General features: G+C 47.8%; 1 protein-coding gene and 1 long non-coding RNA gene across 2 annotated transcripts in view; both read right to left on the bottom strand.

The window, feature by feature from the left end:
* Window positions 1-1,893: 1,893 nt before the first annotated feature.
* On the bottom strand, window positions 1,894-7,264 carry LOC120410136. Its single transcript, XR_005602100.1, has 4 exons — window positions 7,212-7,264; window positions 3,179-3,287; window positions 2,628-2,742; window positions 1,894-2,069 (listed from the first exon to the last, which is right to left on the bottom strand). It is a non-coding gene; the product is annotated as an uncharacterized LOC120410136 (long non-coding RNA).
* Window positions 7,265-8,267: 1,003 nt separating this feature from the next.
* The window catches only part of PNPLA2 (patatin like phospholipase domain containing 2), a 30,507-nt gene continuing 14,652 nt past the window's right edge, over window positions 8,268-24,122 (bottom strand). The window contains 8 exon segments of the mRNA XM_039552356.1: window positions 8,268-13,648; window positions 14,492-14,614; window positions 15,007-15,139; window positions 15,560-15,727; window positions 16,463-16,523; window positions 17,426-17,635; window positions 21,559-21,624; window positions 21,811-22,043. Of these exon segments, the coding sequence (XP_039408290.1) occupies window positions 13,384-13,648; window positions 14,492-14,614; window positions 15,007-15,139; window positions 15,560-15,727; window positions 16,463-16,523; window positions 17,426-17,635; window positions 21,559-21,624; window positions 21,811-22,043 (1,259 nt within the window). The 3' untranslated portion in view covers window positions 8,268-13,383.

Below are 24,122 nucleotides of genomic sequence, written 5' to 3'. Positions count from 1 at the left end.
CTTGTACTTAGCTTGCTGTCTTCTCCCCAACCAACTTCGATCAGGGAAGTCCTGCCTCAAGTTTAACTCCACTTTTTACAAGGCTGGCAACCTGCTTCACACAGAGAAGCACAGAGAACTCAGGAAAAGAGTAAAGCAAAGCATAAGATGACAGGGCAAGGAACATGTTTCCAAAGCACCATAAAACACACACAAACAGGGGTGGGTGCTCATCCCAGGACTGTCTCACTAAAGCAGCCAGAGATGCCATCCTCTCTCCTGCCACTGACCAGAGCACCACTCTGTTCCACAGCATCCCCAAAAGGAAGCAAAGCCATCCCTGCCTGCTAACAGCTGGAAATGCTGATGGGGATTTGTTGTTCAATGGCAGCTCCAGAGTCTCCAGGCAGCATGAAGATGCTCTCAGCTGTGTCAGCTCCCACTAGTTAAACCTGAGGTCTTCTCAGGAAAGGTGACAAAGGAAAGGAAAAAAAGAGTGTTGAGACCCTGGCAGCCTGGCTCTTCAGCACCTGGTGTGGTTATGTGCCCTTTTTCTCACCCCTACCCCAAATGCCTCTTTTGCCCAGAAAACAAGCTTTGCCACACAAGTCATGAGCAGGAAAGCCCACCCTCCACAGAGAGGAAAACGCCCTCCTCCACCAGTTCCCACTGAGAAGACTCCAGTATCTGAACAGCAGAGACCTCATCAACCTGCAGAGAGGAGTTCCAAACAACCCCATTCTCCCAGCAACAAGCAAATGGGACCTGCAGAAGGCAAAGATGGGTCCTTCCGTATTATTTTAAGATGGTTATTTCAAAACCCAGACTAAAAAATGGACATAAAGCCTACTACAATCACAATTGCCTTTACTAGAGTTTTAACAGGGCCAGAGAGCTCCACTGAGCCACCTGGGAGGGCTCTGTGTTAGCAGAGGGCAGCTCTGCTCCACTCAGACCAGAATGACCACTTCTCCATTCCTCATAGGCTCAGCTTTGCCTCAGCTGCAGGACCCCAAATCCCCTGGGGCAGGCTCTAACAGTGCAGCTGTGGCAAAAAACCCAATAAAAGCAAACAAACCCATACCAAGTGAGGCATCTGCCTTCGAGCAGGAGAGTTTACTCACCATTTTGTTCATCATTGCTGCAGAAGTCTTGCTTGACATTGACCCATGATCTTGGCTGGGATGCTGCTAGAACAGCACAAAAAAGGAAAGAAACTGCTTCCCTGCACCTTGCACCCTGTCCTGTTTCTAATCTCCTCCTGGGGTTCTTTATAAAGGTTCTTTTAGTACTGACCACAACAAAAAGGCTTACAAAACACACAAAAAAACCCTAAAACCCCACACTTTGGAGGCACATTAATGAATCCTTAGTGTTACGTGGATAAAGGTCAGGAAATACAAAAAGTTATGGTTCCCATAGTAATGCTAATTCAACCATACTGCACATCCTGTGTATTTAGTGGTCCACATTGAAAAAAGCTTCATCTACCAATGCTTAAAAGGTTTTTGATTTAGTAAAGACACTTGAATACTACCCCCCACACGCAACATTTATTGCTCAGAGCAGTGGATTTTCAGATCGAATTGGATTAAGCCAATCTAAGCATCACTACAGCTCCCCATATCTAGGGCAATAGGAAGAGCTCTCAAGCATGATTACAGACTGAACATTATTTGCCCAACCTGAACAGAGGAAAGGGACCCAGGCGTTAGAGTGGCTTGAGTCATCAAATCACAGTCAGTGCAGATTCTGCACTTGGATGCAGCAGGGACTTGGTAAGAAGAGAGGGGAGACAATAACCAAGCAAGCCCCCCCCCCCCATAACTAGCAGGTGTTAATCCATTCCTGTGAACACTCATTTATTTGATGCCAACAGCTCGATATATCCTGCGTGGTATCCCGACTCACAAGTCTGAGAACAGGTGAACTACAGCCATGCTGACCTTTTTCCAGCACAAATCCATGTATTGCTCTGCTCTCCCAGCTCCTGAGGCCTCATCTCCATGTTTGCATAAAGCCCACACCACTCTTCCAGAGGGAACAGCCACAAGTGGTCCATTTGCATTTAGCGGCTTCAACTGAGCAACCTGATTTGCATAGGAAGCGAAAGACTCTTTGTGCCATAGGAAATTCATTAAATCAAAGGGGTTTGAGCACCTCTGCTGGAGCAGAGGATTACCCCTCTGGCTACATATCTGGGAGAAAGGAAAGGTAGAGCAGGCATCTTGCAAACTCCTTAAAGAGGTAAAGAGGGTAAGGAAGAAGGAAAGCCTCTCTCAAGCACAGGAGCAAAGCGTGCAACGGAAGAAACGTACATTTGTGAGGGCACCCACATGTCCTTTCTCCCTCCAGTAAATCTGAAATTTTTCCCTAGTTCCCATGACCTCAGACAGAAGGGCACAGTTCAGGACAACAGGTATTTCAGAACTTCAAAAACCAAAGGAGAAGAGAGAGACACTCCTGCTGAAGAGGTTCTCAGCCCTGCTAGACACCAGGGCTCCCACACAGCCCTGCTCAGATGGAGCTGCCACAGAGAAACATCCACACCTGCAGCAGGACACAGGCACACAGAGCAGAAGTCCTTCTGCCCACAGGGTTACTGGGTGGCTGTTCCTTCACTGACACCCTCAGGCCCTTGCACTCACCTTCTCTGTTGGGCTCCAGCATGAAGTCTCCACGTTTTAAAGAGGCTTTGCCACCCTCCCCGCAGCCTGGCTATTCCTCTGAGCTGCACAAATTCCAGTCAGCATCTAGCCACACCTGCCAAGGGTAACAAGGTTTTGGTCATGCTTTATCTTATCTAAGCAATGATGACGCTTGTCTTTCTTCTTGGGCAAAGCTCAGTAGCTCAGCACCTGCCGAGGAGGGGAGCTGGGCAGGGGCCAGGAGCTTCAGCCTGCAGCAATTCACCCCAGAGCAGGATGGCTCTGCTGGCTTGCCTGTCCCACCCCACAAAAAATGGGCATTTAGTCCACAAACTAGGGCTGTGGGGAACATAAGGCTCAGCAGTATTTACACTTCTTGTCTGACCTTCATCTCAGGTGCTGGCCCAGGCACACAGCTCACCTTCCCTAGACACAATACAGCCCCACCAGTCCTTGCCAATAGACAAGGCAGTATTTTACAGGGAGCCAGACCACTTGTCTGGAGACAAGACTTCAACATCTGTCACGCTGTCAACTTATAAGTCACCTACATCTTCAGTTCTCAGCTGGAGATGAGCTTGGTTTTCTCCTCTTCATTTTCCAGCAGGGAGAAGAGGGGAAACTGAGGCAGATAAAAGCCTTACTTTTACAGATGTTGTGCTGAAAGAAATAGAGAGGAATTCAGCTACTGTAACAGTGAGGGCCACCAAGTTCCTGTAGGATGTGTTAGATCTGCCTCCCTGCACTTGCACCTCTGCCCAGCTGTCACCGTGCTCAGCCAAGGGTTTACAGCTACCCTGCAAACTTGCTGTCTCCTTTTCCAGAGGCTGGACTCACCTAGCATATCCAAACATAGCTGAAATTTTCCCAAAAAGTTTGCTTTCCATAGCCTAAATGACATTCTGCAATTTTACTTTTAACACCACACAGCTACCAGTTCCAGCCTCCAAAGGTCTGCAGATATCCTGCCTGTTACTCACTGGAAGAGCTTGAAGTAGGAAGCAATAAACTGGTAGGTACGTTACCTTTATTGCACAGTTAAAATAATTAGGCTTTTTTCAAGCCTTCACTGCCCTACTTTACTTTCATCCAGCACATGTGCTAAAGGCTAATTCTTTCAAAAATCTGTAGAATAGGTCTTCAGAGCTTTCCCTTTATTCATAGTCTCATCTCTCCAGAAACACAGGTTGCCTCAGCCTGTGATACATCACCTGCTGTGAGCAGGTGCATCTGCCAGGATCTTACCAACAACACAAATTAAAGCCAGCCCCAAGCCCACAGAATGCTGGACCACCACAGCAAATCTCAGGAGATTCACAGCTCCCAGGCTCATTTTCAGAGCTCTCCTGCCATCCCCAGAACAACACAAGCTTTTCCTGCAGAGCTTTCAGGTATGTGTAATCCTCAGACATCCTTCTGAACCAGGCAGCCCCTTCCACATAGATGGGGCCAGGAACTGGTGCAGAAGAGTGATACGAAGTCCTGTACCAGCAGAGAATGAAGGTACAGAAGCAGAGGCAAGAGCTCCTCCTTCAGATGACATCTCTGCTAAATTAACTGCAATCACACACTTCACTGGAGGGAAAGCAGGGGTGTTACAAGCCTCCTTGCTCTCACTCTTTTTACTTGACAGATTTTCCTCCAGTTATGCCAAGCAGATAAGAACACTGTATCCTTCCAAAGCATTGCACCATACCTCATTTCCTCCAAAACAAACCTATGATTAAAGCCACAGTCCCTGAGAGCACAAGACAGTATTTGTTGCTGCTGTAGTGCTCTGTGACACATGATTAAGAGAAAAATATTTGGTTAAAAAGTTCACAGAGCTTTCCAGTTGTGTTATCCCAACCTGAACTAAGCAGAGGAAAGCCCACCATGGCTCCAGACTTTGTTTGAAAGTCCACAGTACCACAACCCACCAACAACACACCACTACTTTTGGTGCTGTTTTCTCCCAAAGCTCACAACATTTGTTATTTCTCTTGAGGCACCTAGGTCCTGCAGTCAGGTGAAATACTGAGATTCAAGCATTCCTGGCAGCTTATACAGGCATGCAGAAATCTCCAAGACAATCAGAAATCAGCAGGAGAAAGAAATTTTTTTAAAAAACCCCTTATTTATGTCATTTCATGGTTTGGTTTTTTTTTCTTGTGTGGCTGATGGTATTTAAAAGCTTAGGGTTGGCAAACCTTTCGAACATGTGGCCAGAGGAGAGCACATGGTGCGCCCTGCCACAACAGAAGCACATGGGAATACTTTGTAGATCCACTCCAGTGCTCCTTGCACAGCTGCAGAGGTCAGGTTTGCTTAGCAATATGTGCATTAGGGCCAAGCAGAGGGAAATCCTTCTCAGCATCAGCCAAGAAATTAAAGGATAAGGGCTGCAGGATAAGGAAAAGAGAATATTGCAAGGAAAATATTAAGAGGGTCAATCACGACATCCACAGCACCTCCCTTTCAAGCTGCCAGGCTCCAGGTACCTCCAAGGATACACAGTGACAAAGGACAGAAATTCTTACTAATTGTTGCAATTCTGCTGTTCTGGTAGGACAACATATGAATCACAAGAGAGTCAGACGTACAGAGTAAACCAAGGATTTCCACCTCAGACTTTGCGTGGAGAGCAAGATAAGGCATCTGGCAGGAATGAGGGAGATGCTGCTCCACTCAGTGGAAGATGACACATTTCCTACAGCTGAAGTTTCTTGTCACTGTCCTTAAAGCCAAGATGAGCTCCTGCAAGCAGGGGAGGAGAGGAGGGAGGATTCAGTCCCCAGAGCAGCCTTATGAAATCAAAAAGATTTAGACAGTGAGTAGCTGCATTATGGAAACCAAACCTGGTTTGCTGTACAGAAGGATCGATATCCTTAAAGCTCTCTGACCGTGAAGAACATTGTGCATGGAGCTGAGTCCATGTGATTTCTGTTGCTGTCAATTGTCCTCATCCCATTAGTTTATTTTCTGAGGCTGCCTGGCAAAGTCACGAGGAACAGCAGTTCCCCCAGCACTGTCTGTGTGCTGCTAAAGACAGCCCCATGTGGAGCCCTCCTTTGCAACACCATCTTCAGACCAGTAGACAGGAGGCTCTTGAGTCATCAGATGCATCAAACTGGGGTGTGGGGGAGAAATTTTCCTATCTGATGATGACAAAAAAACCAAGCAGACTTTCCAATTGGATAGTCCATACTACCCACTGTAGCTTGCCACAAGAAGCCAAGGGAAGAGTGATGCTCTGGGGAAGGAGAATATTTTTGGTCCAGCAAGGTAGCTTCAGAGACATTTTACACCATCTTATGAAAAACTCTAAAATTTTATATGTCAGGCCTCACATCAGTCTCTGTGGAACAGGGTGTCCTGGCAAAGAGAGGATTCTTCCACCCGAGCTTACTGCAGCTTTTCATAACCTCCTCTGGACCACCTAAATTGGCCAGTGAAAGGACAGACTGAACTGATTATCTGTTTGATCTAGAAAAGCAATTTCCATAGCCCTCAGGAGATGTTGTGTGTGTGTATATATATGTATTCATCTACATATAGCTACTTAGATGATCCTCAGAAATAAATGTAGCTCTAGAACATTTCCCCTGAGCCTGCAAAAGGCAAAGAGAGAAATAAAGGTTTTCTGAGTGCCCTTTGATGCAGAACAACTATCAGAATAACCAAGAGCTCAACAGGTCACAACTAAACAAGAAAGCTGTGTTTGGATTTCCCTGCCTCCTCAGGATATTCCTGAGCACGGCCATCTGCCTGTGTCTGGGGCTGGCCTCTTTTCCCCTCAGCTGTTTTCAGGAAGTCCTACAGGAAGGACTTCGGTTCAACATACAAGTTCATCCCATGCACACAAGATATTAAAGAGAAAGACACCGCAGTCTTAGGAGAGGGAAAGCTCTAGTATTTTTTGCCTTTCAGAGAAGGAGAAGCAGCGCCAACACAGCTGCCATAGCTGCCTGCAGCATCTTTGTGTGGTGCAGTGTCATCTGCACCTGGACCATGGCAAGGAAGAATATTCCCTGAACAAAGGATATTGAAAAAAGTAAGAGAGAAAATAACAAGGTCTCCACTCAGGTCCACCAAGAAAGACCAAAGTTCCGTGACCTCACATCAAAGGAGCCTGCAGACTTCACGGCGACAGAGGAGGAGAGAAGGCGAAAGAGGCAGCAGCTCCCCATCCAGGACCCCACCAGGGCAGCGCTCCCCATGCCGTGGCACGGCCGCAGCTGCGCCTCAGGAGCGCTGTGTGCCGGAGAAGGCAGCACTGCACAGGAACGCGGATGCTCCGTACCCGTCCGGCACCGGCGAGGGACCTCCCACAGCTGGGACGGGACAGGTGCGCGGCTGTGGCCAGGAAAGGACCCCGCAGCACACTGGCCCCAGCCCTCCGCTGCCCGCTCCCCACAGCCGCAGCGGAGCTGCGGCAGGGCCCTTCACTGGGGCAGCCGCTCCCCGACACCTCGGCTGCGGGTCCGGGCCGGGCAGAGCCGGCAGCTGCCCCGGAGAGGGGACCGGTCCCGGAGCACCGCGCCCTCGTCCCCCGCTGCCGCGGCTGCCGGCGCTGCCGGCCCGAACTCCCCTCACGGCGCTTACCTGGCCCGGCCCGGCGGGAGCGGAGCCGCCGCTGGCGCCGGGGCGGCCCCGGCCGGAAATGAGCGGAGCCGCGGGCGGGCGGCCGGGCCGAAGCCGCCGGGCAGGCGGCAGCGGGAGCCGGGCCGGGCCCTCCTGGCCCTCGGGATAAGCGGCACTGCCCCCGCCCCGAGCCCCAGCACCCCCGAGGGACAGGAAAGCCACTCCCCCAGCGGAGCCGCAGGCAGCGCCCGGGCGGCTTTAGGGAAGGAGGATTCATTTCACCGATTAACAGCACCGCGTTGGGGGTTTTGTTATTTTGCAGTCATTAGAGGTTAAGAAAGCTGTTTGCTTTACCAGCTGCATGCTATAGTGCTAATTACAGCACTTGTCGCCACCACGTGACAGCACATAAAATCTCTTCCTAAAGTTTCCGTCTGTCAAAAGCCTGGACAGAGCGGAGCCCGAGCCCTGCAGCGTCCCCCAGACACGCGCAGCGCCATCCCCAGCCTGTGTGCGGCTCTTGTCCCTGCTCCGGGCGGTCCCACCTGCGCAGCCCGGCCGCGGCTCCAGAGCGGCCATGCCCACATCCCTGGGCTGGCGCCACGGAGAGCCCCGGCTTTCCCACAACCCAGGGGCCGGTGGTTTCCACGCGCTCCAGCTGGAGAGTAACCGGGGCAGACCTCGGGGTTTGTCGTAATAGGCAGACACACAACAGCCAGGAGCGTCTGCTTCACCAGCGGGGAAACCAAGTCTCTAGTGCGAGGGGTCCGTTTCCTCAAGAGGTCGGTTTCAAATTTGTGAAAAACCTTTTACTAACCCTTTCATAGGTGCCAAACACCTGCTATTCCCACAAGAAGGTGCTTAATTCCTCCTGGCACCCGGGCTCTACCACAAAGCTCCGAAAACCAGAGGCTAATAGCACTTGGGGCATTTCAGCTTGAGTAAATTAGAACTGGACCAAAATGCACCCTTCTTCCACCTCTGGATGAATGCCCCGTTTATTGTGTACTGATACATGTTTACCCTGAGAGAGAGTTGAATGGGCTTGGGCCTAGCAAAACAAACCCACACCACACAGCACATCCAAAAAATATTTAATAAACCTTTAAACAGCAAGACAAGCAGCCTACCACAGCCAGGTAAATATATTGAGAAAGTTTTTATTAGAAGATATATTTCTGCCAAAATAAATAGTAACATTTTCTTCAGCAAAACATTAGAAAATAGAAATGGGAAGGAAAAAAAAAAGCATCAACAATTTAATACTGAACTTTTAAAGTGACTGTGAACACTACTTAGTGACATTGCCACGTAAATATGTGTATGCTATTGCTGGTCTAGTTGCTGCTCTGACACCAGTGATTTCCACAGGACCTCCACCTGTGTTGTGTGCTTAAGGGTCTTCTCAAAATCAGTGGCAGCAGTGGAGTCCCAGGACACACAAAGCTCAAAGAGCTGCTTTAGATGCTGTTTTCAAGAACAAGAGAAAAACCCCAGAAGGGAGAGGTATTTATTTCAAAGTTACATTTCCAAGTCTTCTGTTTGGAACTAGTTTCCTCCTCCCTGTGCAGGAGAGCTGATGTGGATCCACAGAGTGAGACAGATACAGTCAGAGGCTGTCATAGTGGAGCTGCCCAGAAAAGGAGCACTGTCCCACTGGTAGGCAAGGGAAAGGAGGGAGAGGAGAGGGAGTCCTGCTGCACTCAGAAAAGCAGGCACCCAAGGGACAGGAGGCCAGAGCCCACTGTAAAGGCACAGCATGTGTTTGGCACAAACAAGCTGGCTGACTTGGCAGCCAGGTGAGGTGGTCCATTCTCTCACTGACTTAAGGAAAAGAGAGAAACAAGCTTGAGAAAACTGTTGGCAAGGCCCTCTGACTTTGGCAGCCCTGCCACCCACCACATCTGGCATATGTTTAGCAGAAATGGACACCACCTGAGGGAAAACCACACACAGAGCTTCAGGTTATTTCTCCCACAACTGCTCTGGTGAAAGTGAGAGCTCTTTTCTCCAAGGAAGTAGTGAATTACTAGATAATTTTAAAAAATTAATAAAACCACTGGGGAATATAAAAGTACTAGGGATACCCCAGCAGATTCTCTTTTATTCTCTGGTCTGAGTGTTGCAGGTACACAGCCTTCCAAGAAGCCATGAGAAAACAATTCCTAGGTCCTATACATAGTGGTCAGTATTTTCTCCCATCCCTTGAAAACCAGCCTGCAACAGTACTAGCAGTGGGGCAGGCAGCAAACCAAACCAATTACACTACACACTAATTGTGGGTTACAGAGCATGCCATAGGCACAGAGTGTTGCACACAAAACAACTCTATAGTGTTGTACAGGTTAGGGGCTGGTTAGATGCACACCACCAAGGTCACCATTAGCCTTGTTAAAAGCAGCAATAATAATACAGGAAGGACAAAAAAAAAAAGGGGATTCCTGAATGCACAGACCCTTTATGTGAAACAGTAGAAATGGCAAGGGTTGGGACACCTGCAGGAATCCAGTGAATGCTATGAGGACCATTGGACATGGATTGCAAGATGAATTTTTGTCCAGGAGCCTGAGCTCTCACTCACCATACACTGGAGAGCAGACAGGCCCTGGCAACTGCCTGCTGAGCTGCCCAGCCACACATTTTGGAGAAGAAGGGACTGACTGCCACAGATGACCTTGTTCCTATGGGCTTGGCAAATGTAGGTTAATCAGCAGTGGCTGCCCAGAAGATAACTTTGCACACCATGAGGTACACACAGAACAAGGGGCCAAACAGTTCCACTGAGCACTATCACAATAAACCCCTCTATATCCAATCCAGAGCCTATCACAAGGTTTCCAGAGATTTCAAAAAGAGTGGGGTCTCATCTAGACAAAGCAGCACTGCATAACAAAAAGCTGTTCACCAGCTGACACAGCCCTTTTTCTACATCAGTGGGAAAGGTGATCTTTCCTAATTCCTCCATCCTTCGCAATCTGTGATCAATGAGCAGCAAGAATTTCAAGCAAATAGGTGAAACTTTTCAAAAGGAAAATGAGGGTAGTTTGAGGTGGTTTTGGCAGATCTACAGTTCCTTTATCAGAGCTCAAATCTATAAAGCCAACAAGCTATCACTCAATAGCCACTGTAACACTTGAGGAATAAAAGCAGGCAAAGAAAGGGTTAGTACAGAGTGGTACTTTCCCACTATCCATTCACACCCTGCAAATTAGCATAGGAAAAACAGGAATTTCCTCCTTGAAGAGTTAGACCTTTATTTTTAAAGCCAGGCTTTGATTTGTGGTTATAGTTTGAAGTGTATGAAAGTTTCTCTTTGAGAAGCTAATATATTAAGTTAAACTACAGATGAGGTGAAACACAGAACAAAACTCAGGCCTTTTACCAGGCACAGCTGTAGGTCTCTTGAAATGCATGAACATTCCAGAATCCCCAAGCCTTCTGGATCAGAGCACTGGAAGACAGTGGCATCAGCCCAGTCGGCACCAGACCAGCTAGTTCTGATGCAAAAGGCAAGGGATAAGGGTGCCAAGCTGCAACTTCTTAGCACACTCTGTTGCCAAGAGTATTTTGTTTCATAGTTTAGTGGCTTACATAATCATTCAGTGGTTTTACCAGTCCAGGAAGAAGGGATAAAAAAAAAAAACCCTTGCATCATTTTCTCCACCCATATATTAACTCAAAAAAAAAAAGGCAGAGTGAAAAGGGCAGCAGCTTCTAAATGCAATATTTTCCTTATGCAGTTTTGCCCCTCTCAGATGTTTTGCTTCTGGATAAAATAAATATCTCTACATTCTTGCCAATTGCTCTGTGTGCACTAGGAACAAGAGATATGCATTTAGCAATGTAAGTAGCTGTGCATGTGCCATTCCCCACAAGAAGGTAGTCCAAAACAGTGCCAAACCACAAAATGAACACCTTTTCTCAGTTCCAATTTTCATCAAATTCATCCTGCTCCCACTAAGTGGCAGTATCTTGTTTCTGGTTCACTTCCATTAGCATCTAGTATGTTTTTCTGCAGGCTTTAGACAATCATAAGATTGACTTGTTTTGTAATCCAGTGTTTTACTCTGATTTCAGAATCCTCCAATTTTTTTCCTCTTCCTGTAGTGACTTCCTTGTTCCCTAACTGACTTAACTATGCAAAGCTTAAGACTAAAACTGACTGCATAAGTGCAGGCCTGCTTTGTAAGCTACACAGGCCCTTGTGTTACATAGGTAGGTTACATCCAGCAAGGGCAGTGGGGTGATAATCTAACTTAAAAGTTCATTCTTGCACTGGCATCTCCTGGGCAGTGAGTTAGCACCACAGCTGCCCACTCCACTGCCTCCCAGCTTGGCACAGCCACCGCAGGAAAGTCCTGATGCTTGTCAAGAGTCTCCACACAAACACCAAACCCGTGCCCAGTGCACAACTGTGCTCATAGGAAACAGCATCCACCCCGTTACCCACACTGCTCATGCAGATTTACTACTTTCTCCAGTTATCAGCAAAACTTCTGGGCTTATTTTCCCTTTCTAAATCTAAGGTGCAAAACAGAGTCTATTAAAAATCACTATTCCACGTATAGGCTACGTAATCAGCCTCAGATACCCTGTCCTGCTCCCCAGCAAAGACAGCACATGTCTGCTTTGGCCATTGCACACTGTGTGCTAGGAGAGGTAGAAGACGCCTCACGTAGTTAGACAAGCAGCAGAAAAAGATACCAGGAGCTGGGTTTGTCAGAGTGTGAAGACCTAAGCTTAAGTCCTTGCAATCCCCACAGGAAGCCATGCCTCACCCTGTGAAGAACAGGGAGTTCATACTTCTCACACAAGCCACGACCAGACCACCACTGAGAAAGCAGTGCCTCACAACGCAGAGTCCTGCTCTGCTACAGACCCACTAGCTCTGGGCTTTTAAGAGGCGAGACAAAGAGGAGCCAGTTCCAAGCGGCTGCATGTGCATCAACAGCCTTAACTTCCCTTCTCATGCTCCTGCTACTGCCAGCTGCAGAGCAGGACCTGTGAGCCACAACATGAGACAGACAAGCTGTGTTGCTGGTGTAGCTACAAGCCTAAATCCTTCTCACTCCAAAGCCTCAACAACCAAACTTTCTGAGCAAAAGAGAGCTAGAAGCCCCAGTTTGGCAGGAGATCCTTCTGTATCACCCACTTGGAATTTGCCTCAGTTGTACAGCCCCTTAAGGAGCAAAGCCCGACTAACCTCTGTCATAGGCAGCCACTTCCCCAGCACTTGCTGTGACACTCCACCACGAGCATCTCAAAAATAACATGCCCTGCACAATTTCTCATCTTTCTACAAGCACTTCATATTGCTTCAGCTGCTAAGCTGATCCTGAGATAGCCAGGCTGAGCTTTTTTCAGGACTACCCCACACCAATTCCATTCACAGAGTCAGGAATACGGCCTCAAATTCAACATGTTTCCCTGGAAAAAAAAAGATCTGTCAAAATTAGTTCTTTAAATAAGCTCAATCATTTAACACTCAGTTCAAGTCACAGCAGTTCCATGAGGACCCCAATCAAAAAGGGAGAGACCAGGACAACATGCATCAGGGAAAATACATAACTTTTTTACACTTCTGCAGTTCCAGTGCAGTCTGCTGCAGGACCAGCTCTGGCTTCCAGTGTGGATGCAATTAAAGGAGAGAGGAAAGGACATGGTTTCAGCAAAGAAGAAAGTTAAGAGGAGATTTAAAAGCCATGAGAAAAACTGGTTTGGCAAGACGCTACTTCATCTTTTAGTAGCACAAAGAGCTAAGGGTTGTCAGATGATTAAAGGAAAGGAATCAAGACACATGCTCTGAAAAACCAAGGGAGGTAAAAGCTGTATGAACTTGAGAGCGTCATCTACATCCCAGTTATTTGGCGGTAAAAAGCCAGTGGCAATTCAAAGTGCACTATTTGGGAGAGTCCAGCTGGGTCAGCCTCAGCCTGGCCACAGGCAATGGCCAGGCCTCACCACAAGGCCAGAGCAAGGAATCAGCCTGTGTGTGTCTGTGAACACAAAGGTCCCTTGCCTGGCCCAGTGGGCAACAAATGGCTACAGTCAATTCCACCAGTCTCCATCCCGGGGAAATCCCCTTTGCAGCATATCCAGGAGCACTGGGCAGCCTGCTGCTGAGGGATGAGACTGGTCCCACCCTGTGCCCATTCCCCTTCCCACCCACCCTCACCCCCTCACAGCAGCAGGCTCAGAAGAGTGGCAGGCACTCTTTTGCACAGTCTAGAGGTGGAAGCTTTAACTGAAACCCTTCCCGAGGGAAGAGGGAGGCTTGCATGTCCACGTTGATGCAGAGCAAGCCCAGCATGAGCTGGCGCTGGTACTCCTCCCACTTCATCATGACATCAGACACCGAGCGGTTGCTTCTCATCCACATGGGCAGTGCTTCACCACAAGGTGGGGTGGGAGAAATTGGCATGTTCTGGGGCCCTCCAAGCTCGAGGTGATAGTAAAGCCTGAAAGGCAAATACACGCAAAGACTGAGTACATGGCAAGACTTGAGCAGGTCACCCGACCAGAGCTCCAGAACCACAGAAATGTTTTGTACTATATTGACTACACGATTTTAGTGAGAAGTCTGGGTGTGCCCATTTTCCTCCCCTCACATCTCTCAGTTATTCAGACCATGAACTCTTTTGGGTAAGAATCACACCTTTGTACTAGGATCAAATCACAGCTGGGATCCCCCGACTACTACTGTGAGAGTTTGCTATCCTCATCCACACAACAGTCTTGCCACAGCCTCAAGCCAGGGTCTATTGCAGGAGTTCAGTGCAGAAGCACAGGCACACACCCAGGCCCAAAGCACTCGGTCTCATTTGGAAACTCTCTTTGTGTTCCCTGGCCACTATATTCCCTCCCCTCCAACCAGGCTGAGATCTTGAGGTAGAAGAGGTCATTTGAACACAAGTACTTCTTGGAAAGGACCTTCAGGGGATCCCGGGCCAGCAAATGCCACAAAGACAAGCACCTCTGTCTTCTAGAAGGAGCACGCAATAAGCTGGCATACTGCTTTAATCAGACTTAATCTTCTGCCCTACTGCTATACTGACAGCTTCATTACAGGGGCTGCCCTGTAATGGGATAAAGGAAGGGGACCATGGGCTGAGTCTATCCAACAGTTAAGGAAGCCAAGAGACCATGGACCAGATTTGCATTTCAGCTTAAGTGGTAAATTGTTCTGGTCAATTTGTGCCTTATTTGCTCTGCTCCAATGGAGTAGAGTTTCTAGAATTCAAAGGTGTAAAGGAAAATGGAGGGCTCCTCCAGAACAGTGCTGTGAAGAAAAGCAGCCATACCTGGCTGAAAGATGGCTGCCCAGTTTCTTCTTGGCTTTCTTCACAAGATAGTTACAGATTTCTGTCATCTGCTCCCTCATCCATCTTATATCCTCAGGGATATCTGGGAGCCATTCCAACAACCTGTAAAGAGACAGGAGACAACCATTAGCTGGGCCACGCAAGGGAATATGATGAAAAGAACACCAATTCCAAAAGCTTAAAAATTTATTGCCATTTTCTGGGGCAAGTTCTAGCACACAGCAGTCTTCCTTCAAGCTGGAAGTATTGGCTGCAACTAAATGACAGAGGAAGATAGGAAAAGTTTAGGGTTCTTGGTTTTTCTGCTCTAGTGGGGGTTTTTTTGTTTAGGTTTGTGGTTTTTTTTTATTTGTGTCTGGTAATCGTCAGGAGCTCCTTTCCCGGAAACACTGGCAGTGCAGAATTAGAGAGAATCCCTCTCTCTGTCCATTCAAACACTACAGCCACATCAAATACTGCTCTGCACTGGGAAAAGGGACCAGCCCAAGGCTTACCTGACAGTGAAGGAAACTGCAGACTCCAGAGGCAGCATGTAGGGGACCATCATTGCTGTGGCCACACGGACAGGCAGCATGTTGCTGAGGCCAGTCAAGAAACTTCTTCTTTCAGCACAAGCCTCCAGAAGAGCTGAAGGCAGAAGAAAACTGGTTGAATATTCCCAGTGGGACTATCTCTTTTCTTATCATACTTCAGAAGTTACTCAGCCTGAAGCAGCCACCTCCCACTTCTTAGGAAGTCTTGCTCAGGTTAGCAATTCCCTGAGCACAGCTAAAACCAGCAGCTTTCACCTTTATCAGACTCTAAAGGAGTGAGCAGCAAGACCCCCTCCTCTCATTACCATGCTGTCAAATTAATCAGCCTCTCTCAATCTAGCCCATACAGGGCAAGCCATGACTTTATCTGAGACCCCCAATCCATCTAACCCTCAGCAGGTGTCAGTTCATGACCAACCCAAGCCATAAGCAATAATCACACATTCCAGTAATCTTCTGAGGCAGGCCAGGCAGCACAGGAAGATTACCTGTGATCTCTCCCTATGAATCATACCTTGGTTCAGTCTGGGAGGCAAGTGTTCGAAGATGTGCTCTTCAACAACAGCAAGGGCAGTGTTGTCCTCTAGTTGGTCCTCAGCTTCTGCTTCTTCCTCTTTCTTCTCTCCTGGAGGTGCTTCTATGGCAAGGAGAGGACGGGCAGGACTTGGACGATGAAGGAGACCTGAGAAGAGAAGTTATACTGTAAGGATGACACAAACCAGCTGCCCTGCCTGGCACCTTTAGAGTGTTAGTCCTTGCTTCATCCTAACTCCCCTCAGGCTGAGGCCATGCCCAGCCTCTTTAGCTTGCATCTGTTGTAATGCTTACCACAAGGAGTTAGAAACCTTGCTGGTTTAAGTTCATTCTCTCTTTCCCCATCAGAAATCCTCGCATTTCCCCTCTAAGTTCCACAGGGTGCTGTTTTGCAGAGTTTTGCTGCCATAATCTGCCAGTTGCCCATCTTGCAGGCAAGATTTCCCTCCTGCAGCGCAACCCGTTATCCCGGTTCGCATCACTGTCCATGGACACGAGGTGGCAGCAAGCGCGAAGCCAGCGCTGCAGCGGCTGGAGGCAGGAGAGCCGGGCTGGCAGCCGGCCCGCCCAAGGGCCCGGCACCGGGGCTCTGAAGGCAGCACCACACAGACCCAGCTGCACACGGAGAGCAGCATGGTGTCTGCAGGACATCCAAATGCCACTGCTGCCCAACAGTGTGTTGGTAACTGCAAAGGTGACCACCTCTGCTTCCTGAAGTGCTAAAGTAGGCTTATCAAGGAGAATTCCATATCCCAGTATCTGAAGCACAGTTCAGTTCTTCCCTTCCTCCTTTCATATGCACCACTGACTACTCTCAAAGCCATGGCACCAACCATGGCACAACAGGAAATTCAGCTCACCCTACAAACAGCCAGTGCCTTACCATTCTTTTTCAGGAAGTGCAGTGCATCCCGATAGCCCTGCTTGCACATGTCCCGCAGCACCTGTGGGCAGAGGAAGGCGATAGAGAGTCATTTGGAAACTGGCTGAGCAGAGCAAACACCTACCTCAGTGCTGGCTTCAGAGGAATTCTCCTGACTCCTGAGCTGTCCCAAGAACAAGTCTCATTCTTGCCAGCCTTTCTCAGGCTTTGAGCAGGAATGGGAAGTATAGCATCAATACACTGGATATGGGAATCACAGCACAATTTATATTGGAAGGGACACCTAGAATCCTACCTAAGTGTGGGCTTAGAGTTGCAGCTACCTCATTTCCCCATCTAGAGCTGCTGCAGGCAGCCTTCAGGCACTCACTCTGACAAGCAGCCCAGAATACTTCCCTGCAGATGCCAGGAAGGGCCATTGTGTTTGCAGATAAAACCAGCTAAGACTAAAGAGGGGGTGGGAAAAAAATTGCCCAAGAAATTCAGCACATGAATGCATGCTTATTATGTCCAAATGTCAGGGCTATCTGGCACTTGCATCTTCTCAGAAGCACACGAAGTTGGCAGTGCCACTTGTTACACTGACTTAGAGGAAAGGCTTCATACTGACAGCTCCATCCTTACTTTAAAACACCGAAGTGCACATTGGTTCTGATGGCCAATACATCTTTGTTTACAGTGAGCCTGATTTCCAGGCAAAGACTACTCCAGAGAGCAACATGGGAATACTTTCCAAGCAACTGCTACCACCTAAATTCCAGATGTTCAAGTAGCAAAAGAAGACAAACCCTTGTGCAGGTGCTCAAGGTTTAGCGAGTCACTGGGTTGATAATGTCAAGATCAAAGACAAACATGAGATACAAAACTAACAGAGTCTGGAATCTTCTCCTGCTAAAGCACATACAGTATAGCCAGTGCCCAAGATCCGTGGTCCCCAAGTTCTGGTGAGGCCAGGAAACTCACCTGTGGCTCTGGAGGAAACAGGGCCTTTGAGAGGCGGTAGAGGTTGCGAAGGTTGAACTGGATGCTTGTGTTGGTGACTCTCAGCTCATGCATGTTTGTGGAGCTGTCCCGTGGGCAGATATCGCTCTCTCCTGAGAAAGGAGACACTGTGATTGTGTTCTTCAGCTCATATTGGGGCAAATTGTCAGAAATCCCTCCATCAACGTATCTCTGAAATCAAGACAAATGCAGCAATCTTCATTCTCGCAACTGATCAAACAGCTTTTTTACTCTGTGTCCTATTCCTATTTGTGCCAACAACTTGGGAAGAGAATGGAGTACATCCACCAGCACTGGACGAGTCAAAACAGGTGATAGCACAGCTGTATTTTTTATAATTTCATTTTGCTGTGTGCTTTTCTTCATTGAGTGTGCTGGCCACGAGTGTTCAATAAGAAAGGCACATTCACTTATGTGACTGCTGACTTACATCTCCTATGCAGTTTGACTGCTGTCCAATGAAATAATAATACACACCAACAACCACCTGCAGTGCAAATTAGCACTGATCTAAGCTGTCACACTGTGACATTGTGCCATTTTTCACTTGAGTGTAAAATGAATAAGCTCAGACACAAGTCCCCACTGGCAGAAGGTTTGTTACCTATGAGTAAAACCAACCAATTTGTTGCTAGCGGGCTTATCAAGCAGCAATCCCAACACATGCATACACATTGGGAATCAACTTGCTGTGGTGTGGTAACAGAGCACAGGGTTCTTGGGTTTGCTCTTAACAGGCACCCTCTTATCAGAGAATGTTCTGTACTTCTGTACCATAAACACATTTGCGTTACCCTTGCAGGAAGGGCAACCCCCGTAGCACGTTCTCAAAACATTTTTTGGATACTATAATTGCACAAGGAGCTGAGCAAGATGATCCCTATCACAGGTTTTGGCAACATGCAAGGATGTCAGTCAAGCCAAAAGAGAAGGAAGCTGGGGGTCTTTGCAGAGCAACTCCAGCTCTTGCGAACCTCAATTACAGAAGAGTCCTGCTGGTTTTGTATCAGGGTTGATCCTGCAATTTGCTGCCTGGATCCATTTCCTTTGGACAGAGTCAAACACAAATCACGATACAGGGACTGCGCAGCCCTATAAGTAGCAGCTATAAGCATATTTCAGTTCTCCGCTGGGTGAGAAGCTGAGCCAGTAGAAGCTAAACCCAGGCAGAGCACAGAAATGCTGACTGAAGAAGGAGGTGCTCCATTCTGCATCCTGCTTCCTCTTTTTTCACAGGCAGGCTGACTACCAACATTGGTCTTTTGCTGCACAATGCCTAGGAAAACACCAGATGTGTTGCCTGGAGAGTGCTTTGCACTTTGTTCTCTCTTGCTCTGGATGGCAGACAAGACAAAGACTTCTTCAAGCAGCTTCTCTGAGCCTGGGGAACAGTTCACAGGCTCTTGGGCTGAAATTAAGCTATAGCAAGCCAGCTGCCATTGAAGCAACAGTGTCAGGGTGGACTACACAGCAGTTTGCCTTCTTGGGAGGCAAACTAAACCTCAGGGCTACCTTTGCATACAGCCTACAGCTTCACAGGAGACGGCTTGTGATTACAGTTGTAGGCTACAGCAGCCCAAACTCAGAGCGCAGGACATTTTATCCTCATGGCAGCCCTTGCTCACCAAACGCTGTGTCAAGACAGACACTTAGAGACTCCTGCACGACCTGAATTTGGACAGTGAAGGAAGGATAGGATAGATTAAACCCAAGGATAAGTGCATCATCTCAGAAACAGTAACACAGCTTGCTTACAAGATGCTTTCTGATAACAGAGCTGCCAACAATCAACTGAACCCTCTCCCCCTTCTAAAGTGGGCATCACTGTTCCCTAAGCCTAAAGCAACCACAGCAAACTGCCACTGCCATCCTCTCCCCAAGGCTGCTCCACTGGGAGCCAGACTAGGCACAGCTAGAGCTGGAGACATCTGCCTGACTCGCTTTGCAAGGATGAGATCCCAACATGCCGAGTGGGACAAGAACAGAGCAAAGCAGGCAGCATGCACTTTGTTTAAAGAAAATGGAGGTAAGTTTTAGTGCTGGACAACACTAGTTTTGCAGTAAGGATGCAGAAGACACTTTTCCCTGAGGGTGGCAGCATGACTCCACAGATGCCATCAGAAAAAAGGCTCAACTACAACAGAGCTGAAAGGCAAAGCCTTCTGACTCCATAGAAATCCCCGAGTAGACGTGCACACCCCACTCTCTGGTCCACTGCTTCCAAGCAATGCTGATTAACATTCCTCAGTAAAGCTCAGCTACTACTCCTTTGGATTTGCCTAAACCTCCAGTAATGCAAGTGTAACCACTCTCCAGCTTCCTCCAAAGCCCAGGACAGCACAGAGCCATAGGTGGAGCCACCACCTGCCTGCAGGCACAAGCAGCAGCAGCTTTAGGGGATGGTTCATAGACTGGGGTGCCCACTTCCCATTCCCTTATGTTCTCCCATGCACAGGGACCCTCACTCACATGATTTGACAATCAGCTTTGTAACCCTTGTCAGGGGTTCATCTCACCCACGTGCTGCAGACAATTCACAACTATAGTGTGTGTTGACAGGTCAGTTACTGACTTTTCCATTTCTCAATATTTAAGTTTGGGGTTCTTTTTACTCCCCTACCCATCTCCATCATCCACTCCATGGAGCTACCAGATCTCAGAGAAGTGAACACTGGAAAAAATTTAGGAGGAAGGCAAAATACGGATTTTGCATCTTGCACACAGTAACATTGCCTTGAAAACTAGTCCTTGTGCCAGGCCTGTCAGTTTATCCTGTGGCAAATACAGTCACCACAGGCATGCTAGGAACCATGCATTCCTGTTTCAAAACCACTTCCCAAGCTCATGCTCAACCCAGTTTAACCTCTTGCCTCATCAGCAATCTCCCTTCAGAGCCATGTTTTTCGGGGGAAGAGGTAGGAATTAAATTTCCTCATCTCATATTTCCTCCCCACCTTTTCCCATGAGAAGTCATCCCTCAGAGTGCCAGGGCAGCTGCACATTCCAGAAACCCTGATGTTGCAGACAGTTTTGGAATTGTGAGATTTTTGCCTGATGCACACTGACCTCAATTAGCCCCAAAGAGGTGTAAGGGAAGAGCCACTGCTATGGTCCCACCAGCTGTAGGGAAAAAGCCCTGCCTGCAGTTGCTGAGCAAATACCAAACCATTACTGATTCTGTCACTTCTCTGAAGTGATAACGTTGGACATCTCCTCCAGGTCATTTCCCTGACCAACATGCTTGCACAAGACAAAACCAGCCAAGCTATGTATTATGCAGGAGCAAAACTGACTTCACTTTTAGGACAGAGGTAGCGATCGAAGCAGATTTGGTGCTGTGCTCTGACAGACAGAGGCACTTTGGTCAGACCACTTACAGTGAATCAGGGCACATATTTTATAGCAGTTCTCCCTCTCACTTTTGACTATTTAGTTTGCAAAACCTCTGCCTTTTAACATGTTCATTAACCTATGCAGCACAAGGGAGATCAAGCTCAACCAGGAGGCCCTTAAAGCACGACTGCAATATCCAGACATTCTGCAGCTCTGCACAGCTTTCTCATGTTTTCATTTCTAACATGCCAACACAGAGGAATGAATTGCTCTTGGACAGCCTTGGACACAATTTAAGAAAGCTCTGGCAGCAGAACATTATTCTCAGATAAAGGACAGAAAGAACTCCATGGAAAAGAGGGCCAGTATCCATAGAAAGTGTCAGGCACATGGGAGGGGGACTACACTCATGACGTTTATCCTGGGCCCAACTTCTTTCCACATGCGGACAGCTGGAGCCTCAGTGATGGAAAGTGTTGTACCATGCAGCCAGGAGAACCACCGGCTAAGCCAGCCAGTCCTTCCCCAGACTGCCATATATTAAATGTTAAATCCACATGTTAAATCCACTGGTCTTCAGGACGTTTGTAGTCAACTGTGGGCAGCAGTGGAAAGAAGGCATATCCACTGCTGGAAGTTGCTTATTTGGGAATTTCTTGCATCTCTTCGGATAAATGCTGCCAGCAGGCAGGCAATAACATTGTCAAAACTTACTCATTAGTATGCAATTTAATGAAGGACCATCTTAGAATCTTACTTACCACTCCACGCAAGGTTGGAGGTATCAGCCCACAGTAGACAGGGATAAAGGTGCTGCAGACACAGGCCTGAGGGAGAAAGAGATCCAGAATATAAGAATCAGATCAAAGCCTACTGAAACAATTACTCTTCTTGGAACACCGTGCTGGCATGTGCTGACGATTATACTCCAGTACTAAGGACATTTGGAGACCAAGGCAAAACAAAACTGCATGCAATTCCTGCCCAGCCCTCCGCAGTAAGATTCCATTCACCTGGATCAGTTCCTCCTTGGAAGTGAAGTCTGACAGTATCACATTTTCTCCATCAGAGACCCGTGTCAGGGAAATACCCAAACGCCCTGCTGCAACCTCATGCCCATTCTCTGGCACAGTCTTGGACAGGCACATCCGAATGGTCTTCACCAAGTTGAAAGAGGGGTGGAGTGGGCCCAAGAACCTCTTCCGGGCTTCTTTTGACACCCGAATAATGCTGGCACCAGCCTCACCTGCAACAAGAGAAAGACAAATGCACCATGAAATGCTACCAAAACCAGTCTTTTCCTTCACAAAACTAGGCACAGAAAAGCCTCATTCCCAGCTTTCTTCAGAGGTTTCTCCCCACTGGCTGATATACAACTCAGAGCAAGAGGTTGTTACAGAAGTCATGGAAGTTTGCTGTCTTGGCCCTCACACTTCCATCACAAACAGCTACCCTCCTCTTACTTATGTTTTACAAAGTCAAAGAAGATTACGTGCATTTGACCAAAGGTTCACTCTTTTTTTTTAGATCCTGGCCAGTGCAGGGCTGGTGAAAACAGACTAAGAAAGAAAACAAGGCTGATACTTCAACAGCTTTGAGCTTATGGTTAAATCCACTTCAAAACATATTCCACTTAAAGCTTTCTAGTAAGCATCTTTTTTCTGACAGGAAAAAGAATCATCAACCTGTAAGCAAAAGTGCCAGAACAGGAATGCTGGTGCTTTCCAGCTAAGTGATCCCACCTCTGCTGTGAATGTCAGCCACACCTCAAGTGAGCAAGAGGGACTACTGATCCCCAGTAGGGAATCAGTGACTTAGTCCCTCCTACAGAGTCTCTGGTGTCCCGTCCCTTACATATCCAATTCCACAGCACTAAACTAGGCCCTGATGGCAAGCAGGACTCCTGAAGGCATGCTTGCTTTACCCTTTCACACAGTGACCCAGCTGGGTTTGAGGAGAGGAGAGAGCCCAGCTGCACAAAAGGGAAGGCGTCTGCTAAGCCCATTATCTCAGCCACTAGAAGCTCCATCTGGCAAGCACATCAGAGCTCTCCAGTAGGAAAAAAGGGATGGGAGGAAACAAAAATACAAAACTACAGCATCCAGCATGTTGCCCTTTGCACTCACTCACTGCTGCCTTGACACACTTCCAGCCATGGTGCGATACAACAGTTTCTCCAAGTACCAGCTAATCACTGCATTCCAAGGAGTGTCAGGAACATATATGTGAGAAAAATGTGAGGGGAAGTATTAAAGAAACCAGAGAAAAGAAACATGCTTTTACAAGTGAAGAGTCCTCTCCAATCAAACTGAAGGTCAGTTCCTGGAAAAAGATGAAAGACTACCAGTTCAAGCCAACTGGAAGTCCCCTCATTTTGCTCTCCCACTCTGTTTTTCAATTGCAAAAACAAGGCAGCAGAATTAAAGAACTCAAGTGAGACCCAGGTTAATAAATACAATGGAGATAAGAGCAACAACCCTCAATGCTTTGTTGACACATCCCAATCTTTTGCAATACACATATGCCAACAACATGTTTTCCATCAGTGCAGCCTGGGAACGTGATTCTGGGCTTAGGACACCCATCAACACCGGTAGCTCAAGCACACAGAGAACTGGACCCTTGAACATCACCAGAGACTCTGAGGTCAGGATTTTAGGCACTGTGAGGTAGCAACTTAGTAGAAAAGCCAAAGTTCCCCATCTGAAGCAATTTTTAGCCCTGTAATCCCGGTCTTCTGTCCTAGAGCAATGTTTAGCAGTCTAATTCTGATCTTACTTACTCAATTAGCAGTAAGCCATTGAGCCCAGCCTGTTCCAGATAGTAGCCACATGGCTCAACATCCTTCCCAACACAAAATAAGTCAGCCCCACAGAAATACACTTTATAATCACTGCGACATTAGCACTCAAAACGCTCCTTAAGATACCTTCATGTCTGTCAAGGGGAGGAAAGACGCACAAAGAAACTGCTATTGAGCAAAAAACTGAAGGAATCCCAGCCCAGCACCTTGGCCATGTGACCCCATAAAGGAAACTCCTCTGCACTGAGTGCATTGCAGGGAATTGTTGGCTTGTTTGAAATCCCCAGGGAGGGTGGGTGTTGAGCATGCAGCTGAGGGGAGACCCCTGTGTGCAAAGGCCATGGTGGGTGGAGTGTGGGTTACCCAACAGATGGTGCTTAGAGAACAATGCTTTCAGGCTTGGCATCTCCGTGTGCAGATAGACTTGACAGCAATACTGAAAACAACTGCAACTAAATGGAGCTTATGACTGTTTGAACAAAAATGTGAGCTGGAAGGGGTTTGGGGGTTTTTTTAAGAAAA

This window comes from Corvus cornix, chromosome 5 (assembly GCF_000738735.6).
Source record: "Corvus cornix cornix isolate S_Up_H32 chromosome 5, ASM73873v5, whole genome shotgun sequence".
NCBI lineage: Eukaryota > Metazoa > Chordata > Aves > Passeriformes > Corvidae > Corvus > Corvus cornix.
The sequence above is the reverse complement of the archived record's forward strand: the minus strand, read 5'-3'. Positions and strand labels throughout refer to the sequence as shown.